The 17,671-nt window shown below is 50.3% G+C and overlaps 1 protein-coding gene and 1 long non-coding RNA gene across 28 annotated transcripts in view; one reads left to right on the forward strand and one right to left on the reverse strand.

The window, feature by feature from the left end:
• NRXN2 (neurexin 2) overlaps nucleotides 1–17,671 on the forward strand; it is a 303,692-nt gene that overhangs the window by 250,016 nt on the left and 36,005 nt on the right. For 21 of the 27 annotated variants that reach the window (XM_081842385.1, XM_081842384.1, XM_081842386.1 and 18 more), the window contains 2 exons: nucleotides 7,600–7,689; nucleotides 17,349–17,671. In XM_081842385.1, coding sequence (XP_081698511.1) covers nucleotides 7,600–7,689; nucleotides 17,349–17,671 — 413 coding nt within the window. The remainder of the gene's footprint in view (nucleotides 1–7,599; nucleotides 7,690–17,348) is intronic. The other 6 variants (XM_081842390.1, XM_081842391.1, XM_081842381.1 and 3 more) reach the window with 1 other exon arrangement.
• On the reverse strand, nucleotides 5,958–10,386 carry LOC309330725. Its single transcript, XR_014151549.1, has 3 exons — nucleotides 10,105–10,386; nucleotides 7,972–8,162; nucleotides 5,958–6,873 (listed from the first exon to the last, which is right to left on the reverse strand). It is a non-coding gene; the product is annotated as an uncharacterized lncRNA (long non-coding RNA).

The raw sequence follows: 17,671 nt of genomic DNA on the forward strand, positions 1-17,671 counted from the left end.
AGGCACACACTTTGTGGGCCTTTACACTGCCCCCACACCTGTGCTTTGGCACCCATTGCAGGGAGCTCTGCAGCTCAGATGTTGCTGGCACCCACACCTTTCTCAGGCTCCACAGGCACCCCGAGACAAGCTGCAGTTGGGCTTTCGGCGGATCATCATCCCTCACTGCTTTTTAGGGGCGTCCTTTCCATCTGGGGCCACTTCCTGCAATACCCCTTATTAAGCTGCTTTGGCTTTCCACCCTTGGGTGCTCAGGGCCACACTCTCCAGCATGGAGGTCACCTTTCGCCCGGTGCTAACTCAGCCTGGAGGCCACGCAATGCCACTGGACTGTCTTCGCTGTTCCCCTGTGAAAACCTGGGAGCTGCCCTCTTGCACTATCGTGTAGATTCTGCAAGGCTGCATTTCAAAGTGGCCATCATGCGTTTTTGAATCAAGCCCAGAAGACCAGCTTTTTCTGAAGAGGAAAGGACACATGAGGCTCTTGCTTTGCAAAACATTTATATCATCGTTCAGGAATCCGAACCTGCGGGCATGAGAAGGCGTCATGCAAGTCAGCCCTCAGAAGTAGTAAGGGAGGTGGTGAAACTTACAGAACTTTGAGCCTGATGGAATTCTTTGTTCTGCCAGAGGATTGCAGCCTCCACAGGCCACTTTGGTTAGTCTGCAGACTTGGTGAGACCCAAGTGAGAGGTGCCAGTCCTCCCAAGAAGCACACCTTCATCCGCCTGTGCCAGTGGACACTCTGACTGACAACATGGCTCTCTAGGCCATTAAGAAACCCAACGCAACAGTTTAAGGCTGCCAAGGAGCCTGACAGCTCTCTCTGCCGCTCACTCGGACCCAGCCAGAGAGACAACACAAACCCCATCCTTGGAAGCCCTTTATGGAGGAGGAAGGGTCCCACCCCCTGCCTTCAGAGGAGGCAAATGGGGAGAAGCCCTGTACTCCCTCTCCCCAGGACTTGCTCTCCACAGGCATACCTTGTGTTACCTTGGAGGGTGCCAAGCAGCGGGCACAGGTCTCTTTTGCCGCCATTGTCTGGAAAAAAAGCAGGAGTGGCAGCTGCTAGGCATCCATGGACTCTGGAGTTGATGGGCTGTATGACTCTCCCTCCCCCAGTTAAATATAGAAGTCCAGTTCTCTTTCCTTTTGGCACTTTTTCCCCATGTCCCAAATGCTTTACCATTCTAGTTTCTTGATGGCTTCGGAATGAAGAGTGTTGAAAAGGCAACCTGTTTTTAAAACAGTAAAGAACCTCAGCTGAAGATAATGTACCTGTTTTTAAAAAGTAATAGTGCTTTACATACAGAGTGTTTGCTGTGGGGTCCTTTGGATTATCTTAAAAGAGAGGGTCCCAAACCTTTGAATTTCTGGTTGCATGTAGGGTGCAATAGGAGGAGGGAGGATCTGGGGCCCATGTCTTGGGATGCAGAAACTGGAAAAGGAAACCCAGGCTTTAATAACCAGCAGCTGAGTTACAGAATCCCCACTCAGGGACACAATCAGGATCAATCTCTGAGCTTTCCTTGGGGGAATCTTTTTGCAGTTTTGTGAAAAACCAAGTAATAATCAAACCAGTGAATGAGGTTCAGCCTTCTGAGGGAGAAAAAAGTACTAAATCTGGCATGGAGGCCCTATTTTGCTGTAAACAACATATTCAGTGGGCATTTCCATGTGTCTGATAAATCCTTTTCTTGGAAAATAAGCAAAGGGTCAGGTGGGAAAATTCATTTTTAAAAGCTGCAGGTTTTCTTTCTGTACATTTTGATGCAGGTGTGTGTATGTAATGTATGAAACCATTATTTAAATTAACCTTGATTTCAAAAGATGAAGCAGGGTACCTTGGACTCTCCATGAATCAGGTTTCAACCTTCTGTTTCTTGTGAGAGTCTCCTAAAAACAAAATACACCCATCCACCTGGGAGTTGGCCTTCTCATCTTCATTAGGAAGAGTACACCTAGCCTTCTGCAGGGGCTTCTTGATCCAGAAAAAGGGAGCAAGGACGCTTGGGCCCATGAGTTAAGGGGCAGCTGTCTGCAATGAGAGGCCCTCCTCCACTCACAGAGGCTCCTCAGGTTTTTCAGGGCCTTTGAAAACTCCAGGGCAACCTCCAAAAGGAGAACAGGGTCCCTCATGCCAGACAGTGTGGAGAGGGATAGCTACATTCATTCCTGATTTTCCCCTCAAAAGGAACTCAGATACATATAAATATATATATAAAGCTGTTATCCTCAAATATTGTCCCCATTTTACAGATGATAGAAACTGAGGCCCATGAGTTCATAACCAAACAGAGGTAGGGTTAAGTGGAGGGCAGAACCTGCTAGCCACATTCCAGAAGTCCCCTGGGCGAGGGCACATATGTGTGCCATTTGCTTTCTTTATTTTATTGCCCCACATTTGCTGGAGGTGGCAGCAGTATTTCCTTTTTCTTTGCCTGTTCCTCCTGGCTGCCTCTCTCCTCTGCCACCAGGGTTTTCCTCCTCTTCAGCGGTTTGGCTTTTTCCTTCCTTCCGTGTACATTAAAGAAACCCACTTCGCCTGCGCTCTCCTAATGACAGACAGCTCATCCAAGGCCGGGGATGGCTTTTAAGGCTCTCAGTCGATTAACTGCCTTGCCCTTAAACGATTGATTGGTTAATTAACCAATTAAAATAAATATTACTGTTATCAAAATCCAGGTGGTATTTTGAGACTCTTTTTAAACGAAGCTAATAATCCCTCTTGACAAAATACCACCGAGGCAATTCGCTTAAAAGCGTTGGGAGGAAAATCCTGTGGCACTCAGGAGCTCCAAAATCAAGTGATGGCACCAAATATTCCTGTTGATTCTGAGCTCCCTTTTCATGCAGAAGATGCTGCACGCTAGTTAGAAATCTGAATTTCTGATCTGCGGTTTAACGTTTCTGTGAAATTCAGCCCCACTCGACAACTGTAGAAGAGTGACCCACGGGGCTTAATCCTGAACGCTGATTTTTATGTCAGCCTCTGAGTACCTGCAGAGTGCATTTACCTTTTGAGTAACTACAACCAGTCTTCACACATCTGGCATTAGAGCAGAGGAAAGCAGATGTCAGTCTTCTGGGATCTGATTTGCTTTTTATATAGAACCAAAAGATCTACCAGCAGAAGCCTGGTGCAATGTAGTAACCCAGAGTAGGGAGAGCCAATTACTTTAAATTCAGAAACTGGGCAGGTCTTCATCCTAAGAATTTATTTTCAGCATCAGAACGGAGCTTACAGTCCCTTTTCACAAAAATCTCCTGGATGCCGTCATTCCCCACTCCAAATTTTCATTTCAGCAGCGTAATTGGGGTGGGTGGTGGGAGAGCAGAAGCTTTTTCTGTTAAAACAGTCAGGAGCCCTTGTGTCTCTACTGTACATCAGCCAGAGATTTATTTGTTTATTTCATTTCTATCCCACCTTTTTCTCCCAAGGAGCTCAAGGTGTGGCACACATGGTTCTCCCCTTCCTTTATTCACCACAACAACCCTGTGAAGTAGGTTAAGCTGAAAATGAGTGGTGAGCTCAAGGTCACCCACTGAGCTTTGTGGCCAAGTTAGGATTTGAACCCTGCTCCCTCCCAGGTCCTTGCCTGACACTCTACCCCCTGCACCACCACTGGCTTTTAGATCTGCTTCCCTTCACCCCCAGGTGAGTCTGGCCCTGCCAAATGAATCCATTTCAAACCAGCTGCAGTGCTTAGTCTCAATGTGCCTTCTCCCCTTAAAACACCCAAGTGTCTGGTGTGTGTGTTATTGTCCAGTTCCTCTATTCCCCTCCCCTGCTTCATGCCCAGTGCTGCAACTCACCATTTCCACAGACCCCTCCTCAAGACCCAGCACCTTGACAGAGGTGGAGCTCCTGCTCCTGACATCCTAAGATCCAGCTGCTGAAGCGATTTGCCCCTGTTCAAAGCTTTTGCTGGGATACCAGGGGTGGGGTGGGGGGGACAAGACTTCTGGCCCCTTGCGTTGCAAGCTGGCGCTTGGTCATTTACCTTCCATCTAGCAAACGTGCAGAATTACGCCATGCCAGGCATTTAAATAACCCACAATGCACTGAAGGGTCTTTGTTGCCTGGTCTGCAGCTTCGTTTTCACCAACACCACCCTTCCTTACAGTAGAGCCTCTTGCTGAAACAAAATGTGGTGTGTGCGGATTTTGTTGTTGCTTTTCCCCCTTCTGCTCTTCCCATGGGTATACAGTGGGAGGTGGCAAGGGGGCTTTGACGTGTGTTTAGCGCACAGTCCAGCTCATGGAGAGAGGGTTGTGCAGCAGGAATCCCTCCCAAGCCGGATCCTGATTAGAGACTCGGGTCACTTTCTGAGGATGGCGTATTTTTAATTAAAAGATGTTAATCGCCTCGTTAATACAGAAGCTAATGAGAGCATGAAAAGTCCCTGACCGCCTCTAATTAGGGGCTGAATTGCAGAATGGAATGAGGAGCAAAAATGGGGAGGGGCCGCTGCCCCAGTGGAGCAGCACCCCCCCACACACACACACACATACGGCAATTGCAAATCCACCCACTCCTTGGAAAACCAGCCTTGCATTCACAGAGGCTTAAAAATCCCCCATTCTGAAATGGTTCCAAGGAGTTTTGTTTGTTTACTAACACCCTTCAGTTATTTAGATTCTTCAGTGGTTTTACATCATAGAATTGTGGAGTTGGAAGGGACCCCAAGGGTCATCTACTCCAACCCCCTGCAAAGTGTGTTCGTATACACTTTGGATTACAAAATGAAGTTGAGGAACAGGGTCAAATTCTCAGCCACTGGTACTGAATGGGGGGGGGGGAGCTCTCACCTTGCTACATTTCACGACAGCGGGAATCCCCCTAAAGAACTTGAGGGTGGGACACCCTGTTTGCAGGTGGTGAACTGAGCATGCCAGTTTGGAGGGCACAGTTTTGTGGGGTGGGGCTCCCCCCCCCCGCTTTTTTTTTTCCAAAACGCTGTTTCCCTTTAAAAAAACCCCAACCACTTCTTAAAGCTACCTGCTTGAACAGTTCCTCCATTCTCCTACTGTTCCGCTTCAACATTTTGGCCGAACCCCTGAAGTGAAACAAAAGGATCCCTCCCCGTCCCGGAGCTTGTACATCTCGTCCTTTCCTCTGGGCATCCTCCTGGGCCCACCCAAAGGGCACAGTCTGTTGTAGCCTCAGTGGGGAGCACTTTCTGCCATCTGGAAAACAGAGACAGAGGAGAACCAGTCTTGCTGGCCCCTTTTACCAAGGCCGAGACGTTGCAGAGCCAGCACCCGCCAGATGATCCTCTGCGAGAGTCGCCCTGCTCCCCGTTCCTACTGAACGTTGCCTGCCTCCACATGGCTGCCTTGACCCTGCTACCTTTGCCATGCTAGTTGATGGTTGATCAGTTTTCCACCTGGCGCTGAGAGATGCCACCTGCCTCCTTGCAACAGCCACTTTCCTCTGCATCTGTGCACAGTGACAAAAGGCTGGCTTGATGACACTCGGTTTAAGGAGAGGAGCCAGCCTCACTCCCTGGGCATCCGTGGCCCCTGACATCTGGAGACCAGCTGTGTTTATCACAGTGCTGCTGAGCGAAAGGCGCTCTGTGCATGCTCAGGCATTCCTGCATTATGATTGCATCCAGGTTCCAGATGCTGGAGAAGTTTCCTGCGCCCTGACTTGAGTGAGGACCGGGCCCTGGATCCACCCTTGTTTCTTGGACTTTCTCAGCTAGATTGTCTCCAGTTTTCTTCTTTGGGAAAGGAATCCTGTTGGCTTCCAGCTTTTGGGGTGCCCCTGGTCCACAGACTTAACGGTTGCCAGGCCCCAGAGCACATGCCAAGCATCCAGTTCTTCCAGAAGCTGTCATCTCCTTTAGCATGCCTTTCCTCATACTCAGGGTAGTGCAAAGGCTCCCACCCTGGCAGGTACGTCAGGCTGAGAGCCATGCCTCTGCAATTCAGGTTGGGGCTTCATGTCCTCTTTCACAGAACTGTTTGTGTCCTTCTCAAATGTGTTTTCTTTGGGCCCGAAGGACCACTGGGAGGCATCTCAGGACACTTCTGAAGCTCATTTAACTTCCTTGGCTTCCTGCAAAGCGTCAAGGAGTTCCGGTTGTGGGGCATTTGCCAAACCCCACGGCAAGATTGCTGCAAAGATCCCCAGGCAATTATAGTTTTGGGATGTTTTCAAGTATTCTGTTGGACATTCTAGTTTCCAAATCCCCTTTGGTTTAGCAATAGTGACATGTAAGAGCCCTGCTGCTGGACTGGGCCAAAGGGAGCCTATTTAGCCCATTACTCTGTTTTCACAGTGGCCAAACAACCCTAAGTAGCTAGGAAGCTAGACTGCCTCTGGGGCTGGAGGTTGCACAAGAACTTCAGAAAAGCCTGCTAGATGAGGCCAAAGGGGGGGGGGGCATCTAGCTCTGAATCATGGGCCAACCAGGTGCCCCAAAGGGAAGCCCCTTTAAGCAAAAGGACTTGAGTGACAGAGCAGCAGAGCTCTCCCCACCTGCGATTCCCAGCAACAGGTGTTAGGGACATCCCTGTCTCCAGCCCTAAATCTTTGAAACCTGCCAGGCACCTTTTGGCCCAAAGTGGAAGATTTACCAGTGTCATTTCATGATGGGAAGACAGCAAATGGGGGGCAGGCATTTGAAAAAGGGGTGTCCATTTTGCCTGGCCGAGGGAAGTTCCCCACTTGCATTTCAATGGCTCATTGTGTGTGATTCCAACCTTGTGTTGCTAAAAATATAGCGAAGGGCGTTCGGGAGCAGAGGGAAGGCTCTGAGGACCAAGCCCATGTGCCTCCTCAGCAGAGTCCCACTGGTGTGTCACACCTTCTAGGTGACATCATGGGATCCAATATGGCTTCATTAGTCATTGAGCAGTGTCCTGCGAAAGAAAAGGAAAAAAGAGGACTGGTCCTGACCCAAATTCTTCTGCGATGCAGATGGCTGAACTTCTTTGCCTTTGTCCAGATACAAATGCAGGGCAGATTTGTGGGCTGTTGGGGGGGCGGGGGGGAGGTGAGAGTGGTTTGAAGGGAATGGCAGGGTGGGGGATGATGGCTGAAGAAATAAGGTGGGGGTGGGGGAACAATGGCTGAGAGTTTGGGAAAGGGACTTTTTAAAGAGAGTTTGACTGTGTGATGCTTTCCTCCCCTCCCTTCCCATTTTGTGACTAGGGATTAAAGTCTGCTAATAAAGTGAATTTAATAAACAAAAATAATGTACCCAGGGAGGCTTTTCTCCCTCCCTGGTGCAGCATAAATCCTTCTAACCTCCATCTACTCATTCTAACACTTAAACCTGACTAAACCGTGTAACTAGAGCTTTCTCCGTTGCTGGCTAAAACCGCTAAACCTCCAACCAAACCCCCACTGACCCCCGCTTCCCCTCAAAACAAAAACACAAAAAAGCAAACTAACTAATGGAAAACTAACAGCTAATTTCGAGCCAGCGCTTAACCTGCTGTTTGCCTGAGCTTAGTCTGACCTCTCTAAACGTGCTAACCTCTGACCTTTGACCTTCCAGATGGCGTGTTATGTCTCTCTCTCTACTCTTTTTTTCCTTCTTTTTCTTTTAACCATCTGCAAATCTCTCTCTAAACTCTTTGAAGGGAACAGTGATAATGAGCGGCTGGCGATTGCTAGACAGAGAATTCCGTATCGGCTCGGTCGAGTAGTAGATGAGTGGCTACTCGACAAAGGTAATTAACAATAATTAATTCCGGTTAATTAACAAGCAAGCAAGCAAAACACAAAAAATAAAGGTTTAAAGGTGCAGTCCTCTCCCCTCTCAGCCCCTTGACCCGTCCTTCACTCTCCTTCCTCCCTTCCTCTTCCTGCCCCCCACCCCAGCAGAATATTTCATGCAGGGCCATGGCTCAAGGCTGGTGACTGAAGATGGGGGCGGGGTAGGATTTCTCAGAAGGAATTGGGGCTCATTGCACAGAGTGGGACCCCCTCCGTCCCTCTCCCCAAACACACACCTCATTCCAAGGCACAGGCTTCCTGCTGCGCGTTGCCACATCTGGGAAGAGACTCCATGGGCAGTAGATAGATTGTCTCTAGCTGCACATAGCTCTTGCATATATTTCTGGGTGGTGCCTCGCACCAAGGGAAGTGCCACAGCTCTTATGCATCGTCTTGGTGATACTCCAGCACTAGGGAGGGTGGGGAGCTGTGAAAAATGAATAAAGGATAGTAAGAAGGGGGGGCATGATGTGATGATGTTCTACCTCCCCTGTTGGAGGTGGAGCATGTCTGTGTGCCAATCAGGCAGAGGAGTGCTGCTGCTTAAAGACTTCCCTTTGGGCCATCTGAGAAGAACAGAGTGCTAGAAGGAGCAGGCCCCTTTGGCCTGACCCAGTTACAGACATGCTCTTCTGATGTGACAAGGTCAGAGAGCTGTGATGAGTGGTGAGGATGGATCTTCTAAAGGTGGGAGGGAGTAAGATGAGGGGTGGGGCATAACTGTCCTTAGAAGGCCTCTGAGAAGGTGTAGCCCGCTTTGGGACCCTTTCCCTTGAATCCCCAATGTGCCAGGAGTGGTGCTTCTGGATGGCACTCTGCATGTGCTCAGGGACACAGCCTTCGTTCCCATTGCATGTTCAAGGGCTGAACCCTCCCAGCCAAAGGGTTGGGGGCTCAATCTGAGCCTGGCTTGGGGTTGAACTGGAGACATTTCATGAGATGTCAACGTTGGTGCCCCTCTCTTCCTCACCCCGTTGAGTATGACTGTCCAGGCTGTGACATCATTGTGCTGTGACATCATTGCCTCACCTGAGGTTGCTGACGGAGTCTGGAGGATGCAAGGCAGAATGTTGTCGCTGTGTTGTCCCAGGGGAATGGGGTGGGAGGGGGGAGAGAGAAATGGTGGGGCAACAGCAAGCAGCCCTACCTCTCATCATGCCTCATTCTGCCTTTAAGCCCCAAGGTTTTAGTGTCCCTACGTCTCCTCCCTCCCCATCTTCAGGACCATAACTCAGCGGTAGAGCACCTGCTATGCCTGCAGAAGGCCTCAGATTCATTCCCTAGGTCATGTAAAGGCATACTCCTGCCTGGAATCTGTTACCAGTCAGGGTAGAGCAGCAGTGACCAGTGTCAATGCACTCTTAACCCCCATCATACCTGACCATTGACCATGATGGCAGGGGCTGATGGGAATTGTAGTCCAACATCAGGGGGCACCACTTGATGGACCAAGGGTCTGACTTGGGAGAACAGGAAATGGAGAGTCCTCTCCTGGGCTTGAGATGCAAAGCATTCTCCCTCAATTAAGACCAAAAACTCATCTGGGCTTCCTGCCAACTTTCCCTATATTGCAAGGGACTGGGAGAGGGTTCCCAGGATCCTTTTAGGTGCTCTGCTCTGCATCAGCCACTCCCATGCCTAGCAGTTTCTAGGGCTGTCTTTTCTGCCTTGAAAGGGAGCATGAGAAGTCATTTGGCCTTAAAATGTGCAAAGTCAATAAGCATGTCCAGAGGAGGAGGAGCAGACGCTTTACAGGGAAGGGTTAATTAGGACCAGGTACATAGGCACCTGCCTTATACAGTGGTGCCCCGCTAGACGAAAAATGCACAAGACGAAAGGGTTTTTCGTTTCTTGAGTTGCTTCGCAAGATGAATTTCCCTACGGGCTTGCTTCGCAAGACGAAAACGTCTTGCGGGTTTGCTTCCTTTTTCTTAAAGCCGTTAATACCCGGGGAATCCGCGCTCCGCAAGACGAAGCAACTCGCAGAACGAATTAATTTTGTCTTGCGAGGCACCACTGTACTGAGTCAGATCATTGGTCCATCTAGTTCAGTACTGCCTACACTGACTGCAGCTGCAGGATCCCTGCCTGGGGATGCTGCCAGCGGGGACTGAACCTGGTGCCTTCTGCATGCAGGGTGGGTGTTCTGCCGCTGAACTGTGGTTCTTCCCCTAAAGGGGTGGTGGGATTTGTAGTCTGGCAGCATCTGGAGGGCCGCAGCATCTGTTGTCTCTTCAGGCCTCTTGGCATGTTGCTCGCTAGCCCTGGCACAGCTGTTGCCAGCCCTGCTTGAAAGCCCCTGGTGGATGCCACATCTGTCTACCCATCCCCACTTTTGGGGGTCAGTGTATTGGGCTGCTTCTTCTCACCAGCTTTGCCACGGCCTCTGCTTGTGAAGGTCCCGGGAAGTGTGTTGGGCAAGGAGTGACCCCTGCTCTGTGCCAAACCGAGAGCTGCACCTTTAACACTTTAAACTCCGTGGGGAAGGAAGAAGCGTAGCAGCAACAAGACCAAAAAGAAAGGAAAGAAAGGAAAGGACGAGGTCGCTTTAAATCTTAATTTATTAACCAGCTAATAACACTAACATGCTTTTAACTCAAACCAAGTGCTAAACAGTTTTTTTAACCGATAAATTCCAAATGTCTTAATAACCGTCTTCGCTGGCGTTGCATTTCTAAAGGGGGATTAAGCATCTAAATGTATCTTTTAATGTCTATAACATGATGGTTTAAACAAACAGCCACAAAATCACCAAAAACAAACAAACAAAGGAAGTTAAAGGGACGTTTAATGAGGTTTTTTTAAAAGAAGAAAAAAGCAGGAGAAACTCAGAGGGTTAGCAGGGGTGAAGCTGTAAACGTGGGCGAGAGACCATCCCACTTTAAGCCTTTGAGTGCAGGGCGAGTTTGAAGGACTGGCTTGATGAAGAGCACTGGAAATGCGACATTGGGATAAATCCATGTGAGTAACAGTGGAGTGTCTTTAAATCCACAATACTTTCATGCACACACTATTTCTCTCTTCCTTCTCCTCTTCTCTTTCATCTTTCACACACGTACCTGAACACATACTCTCACAAGCCAGGCTGAGGTGTGCCCTGCATCTTTTAGCTATAGGAACTAGAGTGAAGTACAGAGCTTTGGACCCTCCTTTGTGGGTACCGAGTTCTTAGGCTATATACACAGCTCTTCTGTTGGGAGCAGGAGAGTCCATGTTGCAGCCCCAAGAAGGGACTCCGCAGGCTTTGCTTTCCAGCCCTAAAGCCCCTCCCTTCCCTCCGTTTGGGCTTTACCTTACTTGTCAACCCCCATTCAGAAGATCTATGATGGCACAGCCACGAGCAAGCTCCAGAGTGCAGTTACCCTCCACATTTCAGCCACTTGAACTGCTATGTGTCATTTCTCACACACCACTTCCAGGAGAACTTTGGGGGTGGGGTTTTTGAATTGGGTTGGGGGGGTCAAAAGGACTCCTGAGGCATTTCTCTGGACACCCCTCCCAACCCCAGTGGGTGGGGAAGGGAGCATTTTCTTCCTTGGAGGGAGAGATTGGGTTAGGTACGAAGCTGCTTTTGTGCAACTGCAGTGGCTGGATTCTGTCTGGCTGAGCTGAATCTGCAGTAGACCATCTCCAGAAACGCACACACACCCCTTTGCATTGTGGCATTGATGCACACACCCTCTGGACTGAGGAGCAAAACAGGCCCCACTAATCCCCAAAATCAGTTTCAGTCCTGATGAGTTGATTTGTCATTAGTTGATTATTCCCCATCCCCAAATCTTAAAGGCATTCTAACCAGAAGGGATAAAAAAAAAATCAAAAAGTTGAGTTCTGCTGTTTGTTTGTTTTACTTTGAGCTGGTATGTATAGTTCCTGTGACCCCGAAAACCCAAAGCCATACCCTCCCATTTTGAGCGAGAGCACAGGATGGCTTTGAGTGTCTTGTTGGGGTTCAGAATTTGGAAGGTAGTTGTTGAATAGCCACAGGGCCAGCCCCTGGCGTCAGTCCAGCTTCATTTTGGGAAGCAGCTCTTCAAGCAGGACGTGGAAAAGACCTGGGGGGGGGGAGCTTATTTCTTTCCTTGGCACCCCTCAAGGAAAGGGAACAATTGGACAGGTACATCTGTTACACACACTCACACACTCGTCTGCACTGCCTGATTTCAGAATAAAATCTCTATTAGGGGGATTGTCTGCTAAGGTTGGTTGGCATCTCGGGTTTTTAGCATGAAATGGCAGAGGAGGGGGCTGCTCTTTAGTTGCCACAAAATTTTGATTCCAGCAGTTGCTTCTTGGCCAGATTTTTTTGGGGGAGGGGGGCAGCCTCTGAATGCCTCCAAGAGTGGCATCATTAGACTTGCAAATTTCTCTTTAGCCTGGCAATGACTGGAGGGGGGCATCCTGAGATGTGCCTGACACATTTCTACTTAAAATAAAATAAAATATAAGCTCACTTTTGATACTAGACAAACAAACAAAATCCACCAAGAAAAAAATGTTTTCAATTTCCACCCATCCAAAAAACAACAACACACAGAACTACTGGGTTGTAAATTTGCCTCTCCAAAATAAATAAATGGGAAAGCCTGTCACCCAGCTTGGCTTAAGATAACAGCCCAGAGCCTCATTTGAACTTGCGTTATTATTTACTCCCTTAATTATTTCCGTTTACAGCCCACTGTCTCTTGATGGGCAGGGGCTGTTTTTCATGGGCACCCAAGCCAGATTGCAAGCCTGGCCTGTTGGCACCTGCCCAGCCAGCTTGCTGGTGCTGAGAGAAGCCGGTCCTGGGCAGGGGCCAAGAGGCTCAAGTGAGCCCCCACTCCCTCCCTCCCTCCCTTCTGCTTTTCAGGGCTAGGGAATGCAAGGTCTGCAGCTGAGCCATGCCAGCCTCCTCTGCTTCAAAGTGCTTCCTGGCAGCTTTTACACTTCTGGAAAATGAGAGCAGAGTCAAGGAAAAGGCAGAGCCTGCAGAGGCACCCTTTCTCCCTGGTGTGGGTGCCAGAAGTAGGGACCCAGAGCTGGGCACTCTGTACATAGCCAGAGGCACTCTATTGCAGACACTTGGGGCTGTACCCTGGACTTTGAAAACACACTCTAAGCCCTCATCTGTTCCCCCGCCTCTTTCTTTTCCTTCCTTTCTCATGCAGTTCCTCCCTAGTCCTCAGCATCTCCCCTTGAACTATGGAGGGCTGGAAACCTTGCCTGCACCCCACTGCCTCCAGATTCTGCTTCCTCGTGGCTCACTGTCCAACCTTGCAGGACTGGCCGTGGAGCAGGAAGAATCCTGGGTCTGGAGATGAGGTTTCTGCCTGCTCTAGCAGGCTTCAGCAATGATGGTGGAGGGAGAGAAGTACACGCAGGGAATATCGGCTACTCAGGCGGATTTACTTCTGAATTATGCCTCCCTGGAGGTTGCTAAGCCGTCTTGGCTTCCACAGATGTTTCATTTGGCGCTAGTCCTGTTTCCTCCCTACCACCGTCTCTGTCTCCCTCCCTCTCTCTTTCTCTCTCTCTCTCTCTCTCTCTCTCTCTCACACACACACACACACACACACACACACACAGCCTACCTCTTTTGTTTGCTGTTGAGCTGCAGGATTTCAGCAAAACAGGCTTGATGCTCTCCTGGCTTTTGCTCACAAGCATTTATGTCCATATAGCATCAATGCCTCTGGCCAGGGAGTTTGGGCAGGCCCAGCGCAAGAGGCACACCAGGGCCCGCAGGTGCCTCTGGGCAGACGTGCAGGCGCATTTTCACACAAGAAAAAAGAAAAGCCAGGTGGGGAATAAACAGGAAATAGCATTAAATGGGGGGAGTGGTTCCTGAAAACCAAAACTAATTAAGGCACTAAACCAATAAGCAGGTGGGTGGGGGTATGTAGGGTGGAGAACATTGTCAGGAGTCCATTTATTTTGAGCCTGATTCTAACCCTGAACAAAAACCAAACATTAAAAATAACAATAATACTGACAATAATCTTGTTTCTAAAACGAAGGGGGGCAAAACGGGACTCAGAGGGTTAAAAATATCCACTTGCAAACTTCTCCAGGGGGAACAAAAAGCAAGAGCTGTTTATTTTAAAGTCAGGGTTTTGTTTGGGGTTTTTGGTTTTTTTTATAATTATTTTTTTTTCCATAACAGATTAGGAAAGTTCAGTCGGCTCCATCTGGAGATGCTTTTTTAGGTTGCAACAGACGGTCCCTTTAACATTTCCCCATCTTTTTTCCCCCCTGCACACAAAAAAAACCCCCACAAAAACCGTTTGAACGAAGAGTGAGCGAGGGGGGAGGGACTCTCCCAGCCAGGCTGGAGTTTGAAGCTCTGCAGCTGGCAGGGGCATCAGCTAATGAGCAGGTGGCGGGGGTGGGCACGGGGAGGAGGAGCTGCTCTGTATTCTCAGCCCTTGGCAGGCTGCTTTTCCAAAGTCCCTCTGCACTAGCTCATTCAGGTGCATGCGTTTCCCTCTTCAAATGCTCTTCTTTCTTGTCAGGTGGCCTCCCACATATCCAAAGCTGACTGCCCCTTTCCCCCAATTTGCCTGAAGAGACCCACCACCATCTCAGCTGGGCAGTAGCGAAAAGTAGTGAGATTCCCTAGAGCAGAGGGAAGGGACCTTCTTTCGTGGGCAGCCTTGGGGGCTGGGCTGACAGTGGTGGGTGCTGCCAAAAGCAAAAAGCGGGTGGGTGTGACCTCCCTTTAGTCATTAGGCTATATTCCAGCCATAAGGAGATCAGCGCAGATCTCTCCACCCAAGCAAGCCAAGGGCATCACCTGAGACCCATGAACCACATTCCTGAGGTCCTGCCCACCTTGCTGTTGAGTCCTCAATACATGAGAAGACCCTTGCTGGGTGGCTCCTCTTTCCTCCAGTGCCCAACTGGGAAGGAGTTTGAGAGCTCCCCATTACTGGTACCCAGGAGCAGAATGCCACTGACGCCACAGACTGGGTGGAAACCTCTGTATTAGCCCCTAGACACCCTGTTCCCCCCCCCCCACTCCCACCCCCTGCTGATTTGAAGGGAGCCATTTTCAGTGGGGGGAATGGGAGGGAAGGGCCAACCCCACTCACCCCCACACGGCTGCTATTCATTTACATAATAGATGCCTATACAGCAGGATCACATCCTTGCTCACAATCAACTCATCTTGCTCGGTTGAAAGATGTCTGGTTGAAATTGCACAAATTAAGTGCACGCAAGGCGGAGAGCTTAAAAGCTCTTTTTTTGCACCTGGTTTTCCTAGTGCAGAAAGAGCTTTCAAGTTCACCACCTTGCTTGGAGGGCCCGTTTGGCGCACCAGTTCCAGAAGGTAAGATTGCTCACATGGGGGGCAGTTCCAAGGGGGTGGTTTGAGTACACACATTTTTTCCCATATATGCGCCATCCCAAAAAACATAAAACACCTCCCCTACCAACACACACAGACAAAATGTGATCGTGCTGTATACGCATGCATCTATTTTGGCCCTTACACCAAATGGCTCACTCTGCCATTCTGCTGGCTTAACTGAACAAGCACCAATTTTTCCCTTGTACAGTGGTGCCTCGCAAGACGAAATTAATCTGTTCCGTGAGGCTCTTCGTATAGCGGTTTTTTCGTCTTGCGAAGCAAGCCCATTGACAGTTTAGCGGATTAGCGCTATTAGCGGATTAGCAGCTTTTAGCGGATCAGCTGATAAGCGGCTTAGGGCTTAGCAAAGGGGGGGGGGAGGGAAAAAACCCCACAGGAACTCGCAAGACATTTTCGTCTTGCGAAGCAAGCCCATAGGGAAATTTGTTTTGTGAAGCGCCTCCAAAACTGAAAACCCTTTCGTCTAGCGGGTTTTCCGTCTTGCGAGGCGTTCGTCTTGCGGGGCACCACTGTATTTCCCCCACACATAGAGCCATTGGGGCCCTTTCATCAATTCCACCTAACGTGGTCCCTATTCTGCCACAGCTTTCCCTAACCCCTGCCTGGATCTCACTCACCTTCTCACCCCCTTCAAGCTGGCCCCCACCTTCAGTTTCCATTCATGCACATCCTGCCCCACTTGACAATGTGTGCCCCCCCCAGTGCAAATTGCTCCAGAGGACATTTTTTCCTGCTTCCCCTGTTCCCAACACTGAGGCCACCCATCACAGACTCTCCCCCAAAAGACTGTCAGTGGCTATTTTTCCGCTTACACCCCACCCCACCCCACCCACCTCTATCTGTTAGGTGCCATGAAGGGTCCTTCCCCTCTGGGCCCACTTCCTCTAAAGCAGGTAGAGCACAGGGTCTTGTCTGTGCTCCAAACCTGCTGCCTTCTCACAAGGCTGCTCCACCAAAGCAAGGAGAAGACCCCCAGGGGCCTGAGGGGAGTTGGGCTGGGGCAAGACTACCTGTGATGCCAGTGGGCTGATTTACAGGAGGCAGCCATACCCACCCCTCAAATAAGGACTGGAGCATAGAATAGATGTTTATCATGACCCAGGCCCAGTGAAGTTGAAGGACTCCCCCATCCAGGAAGGGTAAGGCGGGAGAGTGAAGCCAAGGTGCCCACACGTGCCCTCCTGCACCCCCACAAGACCTTCTGCTTGTCAGCCTCACTTCCCCAATCTCTACCGGGGTTCCAGCGGCTGACTGGGCCCCCTCCGTTCTCGCTCACTCTTTGTCCTGCTTAGGGGGCCTGAAGTGCAAGCCAGGGTGCAGGGAAGCTGGTTGGAAAGCTTATGAGGGGTGGGCAGGGGAGGGATCGGACTACATCCCACAGAAGGTTCAGGGAGGGGCAACAGAAAGCACAGAGATGAAGGATGGCCAGGGCAAGAAGCTAGAAAATGAACCCATTTCCATGATGGATGGATGGAGAGGCAGATGGGTAAAGAGGGAATAAGAATCAAGAAAGACAGATGAGATAAGAAAGGTCTCTCCTATCTGTCTCTTATTCCACACACGCTGCTATCCGACTGCCATAAAGATGAAGAAAATAGATTAGAGAGGAATGTAGAGTGGCTCGATTGCATTTGATTGAGTCAGACTTTGTGGGTCAGTCAGGGGAGCCCCAGCAGCAGTGAGTGGGTGGGCAAAATCCAGCCTTTGGTGCTCCTGCACCTGCCTGACCCCCCGCTTTCCCCGCCTGCCCAACCAAGAAGTGTCTGTCTTGGGCAGGGAGGGAGGCAGGGCAGCACAAGCCACAAAGGCACCCTCTCACAAACATAGGAGGCAAAGATGGATGGTTCCCAGGGGTATAGACTAATCAAACTCAAGAAGGCTTGGAAGAGCAAGGTGGGTGGGTAGAGATAGATGGATAGATGAACAGGCAGATGGATAAATGAGCAGATGAGGGACACATGAGGACAGAGCTGCTCCACAGGGTCAGTGGTGGGAGCAGAAGGTCTCAAGGTGGTGCAGGGAACCATTGAAAGACCAGAAGAGGAAAATGCAGGCCTCCTCAGAGGGTGAAGGGAGAAGTGCTTGGGCTGCCCTTCCTGAAGTTCCAGCCAGCCTGGTTTGACAGCTCTTGTGTACTGTGTGCTGCTGAGCCCCACCACCCAACCGCCGAACCCCCAGTTCATATATTGTCCACCTTCTCTTTCTGCCTGCCCCCTCCTCCCCCCGTGGCTCCCTGCCCCCCTCCCTCTCCCCCGCCAGGTCGCCAGCTGACGATATTTAACAGCCAGGCCGCCATCAAGATTGGAGGCCGGGACCAAGGCCGCCCCTTCCAGGGCCAGATTTCGGGGCTGTACTACAACGGGCTCAAGGTCCTCTCCTTGGCAGCCGAGAGCGACCCCAATGTGAAGGTGGAGGGGAACCTGCGGCTGGTGGGCGAGGTACCCTCCGTCATGACCACGGAGACCACAGCCACCACCTTGCTGGCAGACATGTCCACCACCATCATGGAAACCACCACCACCATGGCTACCACCACAACGCGGCGTGGCCGCTCTCCCACCATGCGGGACAGCATCACCCAG

This window comes from Podarcis erhardii (genome assembly GCF_964252035.2).
Source record: "Podarcis erhardii genome assembly, chromosome: 15".
Taxonomy (NCBI): domain Eukaryota; kingdom Metazoa; phylum Chordata; class Lepidosauria; order Squamata; family Lacertidae; genus Podarcis; species Podarcis erhardii.